Source organism: Echinops telfairi, unplaced genomic scaffold, assembly GCF_000313985.2.
Source record: "Echinops telfairi isolate 266 unplaced genomic scaffold, ASM31398v2 ScPeMD7_7469;HRSCAF=8507_0, whole genome shotgun sequence".
NCBI classification, from domain to species: domain Eukaryota; kingdom Metazoa; phylum Chordata; class Mammalia; order Afrosoricida; family Tenrecidae; genus Echinops; species Echinops telfairi.
This window is the reverse complement of record NW_022111372.1, coordinates 19,013,920-19,017,157: the sequence shown is the minus strand read 5'-3', so window position 1 is coordinate 19,017,157 and position 3,238 is coordinate 19,013,920. Positions and strand designations below refer to the sequence as shown.

General features: G+C 40.5%; 1 protein-coding gene across 1 annotated transcript in view; it reads right to left on the bottom strand.

Moving 5' to 3' along the window:
* The window catches only part of MAP3K7CL (MAP3K7 C-terminal like), a 73,177-nt gene that overhangs the window by 56,496 nt on the left and 13,443 nt on the right, over window positions 1–3,238 (bottom strand). The window contains exon 2 of the mRNA XM_004713097.2: window positions 2,015–2,179. Coding sequence (XP_004713154.2) covers window positions 2,015–2,179 — 165 coding nt within the window. The remainder of the gene's footprint in view (window positions 1–2,014; window positions 2,180–3,238) is intronic.

Genomic DNA, 3,238 nt, shown 5'->3' with positions numbered 1-3,238 from the left:
GTGGGGGGGCGGGGAGTATGGCTACTTGGGCAACATACATCTGAAATGGAGTGTGCAAAATGTGGTAAAAATCTCCATCCAACTTGCTTTTTCAGCATCCCTTCACACCGAACAACTTAACCCCGGTTTTTGAAGGCCTACCACTTTATTTAATTTTTACTTGAGGGGAATAAAGAAGAGATAGGCTTAATAGTGTAACAGTTGGAATCAGATTGGACTAGCTTTTGATGATCGAAATCCTAAACTAGATCTGAATTATTGATCTGGGAATGGTAAAACGTCAAAGACCTGGAATCATCTAAAGAATACCAGCTCGTTATTAAATGCCTCGTGGTCCAACTGGATATTAGGTACTTTGTATGTCTGATTAACTACTTATAAATCTATCAAACACCAACCAAGACAATAATATCTGAGCAATGAATGATGCAAACAGAAGACAACCCTGAAAAACACTCTATTGCTGTCCTATTCCATCTATCACAGTGTTATTTCATTAGCAAATTAAAATAAAATGAATGGAAAGTCATCATCCTACAGATAAGATGCAGTGGGATGGGCAGAAATTTATGAACCTTTGTTTAGCAAGAGAGAAGTCAACCCAAATACATTTTAACCAAGACATTTGATAATTTTACAACCACAAGGACTGGGAAAAGATATTGTTAAAAACATGATACCTTGTCATTTAAATACATCTATTTAACTTTTCTATTTTTAGTCTTGCTTCTCCTGAAACTTCTACTTTCCATCTCATATACGTCAAAACCCTCAATGATGTTTTATTTTATTTATTTAACAGTAGCCTACAACTTTCAGGCCAACTTCTTGACTGCTATTTTGAAGTCTAATTTTCTAAAACTGCCAAAATAGAAAGCACCCCTTTAGCCATCCTTAGCAAGAATTTCTGGGAACTGATTTTGCAGAGCATTTTCTCATAGCTAGGTTTCTGATTCTTTCCCATAACTTCTCCTATCTAAAAATAGCACCCAGAACACTGAATTTTGTTTTTAGCAATAATTTTTATAGAGTGTAAGTATACAGATACGTATATACACACATGCATACTTTCATATCCATGCATACATATGGAATTTTCCACCCAATATATGAAAAGGAGACAGGCTTAAATACCTAGTATAGCTTTGAAGAAAAACCAGATTTGTTTATCACCCAGTTAGAATTAGAACTATGTTTAGCCCATTCATTTAATACTGCAAATAGCAATGAGCAGTAAAGCAATCCACTTTAGATGTCATGCAACTCTTAGGTTAGAAAGAAATAGTGCCATGGAGGACTAATTTAAGAAAAGGACAATATATAATGACTATTACTTGACTTAAGATAAGTTGTTGTTTTTTTTATTTCCCACCCCCCACCCCCACCCCCCGACTTAAGATAAGTTTTATATTAGCTCTGGCACACACATCTGTGTTGCCCCTCGGGATATAATCAAGCACTTTTTTAGCCACCTAAGGAATAGAGCAGACCATCTGAAATTTAACAAAACGTACTTTAACTGTCCCCCTTGAAGTGGTCGCTAAAAGGAAAAGTCCTGTTGTTACGCATCGTACAACAAGCAACCATCAACCATCATATCATAACATCTAAAGAGAAAACATTGTGTGGCTCCTTTGGCTCCATCTCCCAAAGCTTTCCTGGATGAAGAAATAAAACACACGAGGCAGAGATTTGCCTTCAGGGTTTTGTAAAGAGATTACTGCTGCTGCCTTCAGCCAGAGACAATGAAATTGATAAACACAGCTAAGTGGCCCCCTCCCTCCCCACAGCAGAGAATATCTGTCTGCCTCCACCAGGATGGAGGCGGAGGTGAGCAAATTTTCACCTCTAAGCCGTGGGGACCGGGAGAGCCCCTAAACCAACTTGCCTTCTCATCACACCGCCTGGGGGAAACTGGCCACCGCTTCCTCCTCCTCGGAGGCTGCCACGGAGCTCTGGGTGAAGTGGCCTGTGCTCCAGGCGGTTAGCTGGGTTTTCACACCTGTTGCCTTACCTCACTTGGTTGAGTGTCTGCACTTGTGTAATCCAGGGCCAGCCACTGCCTTGGCCAGTCGTTGCCTTTGTGGAATAAAGACTCAATAAGAGACCAGGCTGCACCTGCTACATAGCAGCCAGTGACAATCTGAGGAGCGGAGACAGCTGGCAGGGCAGCACGCAGCTACCTGCTCTCCCCCAGATCCCAGCGTCCCATGGGACCTCCCTGTTCCGCTTCCTTCCACCAGCCCTCTCTCCTTTCCTTCCCTTTCCAACAGCCAGGATGTTGTCATGCTTCTAGAAAAAGCAAGAGCAAAAGAAAACCCTCCTCCTGTCACAGGCATTTTGTGGGGAGTCCAAATGTTTTAATTCATTAGTCCTGGCAAACTTAAAATACAAACAGACTTGCTTCACAAGACAGGAATGTCTTCGGCGTGACCCAATCGGTGTCTGTGTCCATTCCAGCAAACTGGCAAAGATAGCATGACTCCAGTCAGCAAAAATGCTGGCCTCTCCAATCTGCTCAGTGAGACCCAGCCAACTTGGACAGGCCGCAAGCAGACTCACAGATGCTAGCGGCGATGATCCCCGTTAAGAACGTGAGGTTTGAGGTTGAGCTGGTGACTGAGCTTGATGACCGGAATCCCATCTACAAATGGAACCAGCCGCAAAACAAGTCAATGGCATTGAAGAATGGAACATTTAAAATGTTTCCACCTTTGCAACTGCCAGAAACCTGAATGTCCATAGTACTTAAAAATAGTTGGAGGAAGATGTTGAGATTAAATAACTAAAAATAAATAAATGAGAGGACTTAGTAGGTATCCATGAATGAATGAATGAAAGGTTAATTTGCTATGATATACTCAGGAATAAAGTTGTCTATGTATGTAAACCTGTCTATGACTGCAAATGCAATTCTTTTCAGGAACTATTATTATTTTCATGTTATCTTATGTATTTCTTTATATAATAATATCACTGCTTTTAAAATTTATGATTGAGTGGATTCCATAACTATATAGAACTGTGTGTCATAGGACTTTCTTTTTGTTGTTGTTGAGGTTTTTATGTGCTTTATTTTGTTGGGTTTTTTTTAACATTTTATTAGGGGCTCATACAACTGTTATCACAATCCATACACACATCAATTGTGTAAAGCGCATTTATACATCATTCTCAAAACATTTTCTCTCCAGTTAAACCCCCGACATTAGGTCATCATTTTTCCCCTCCCTCCCCG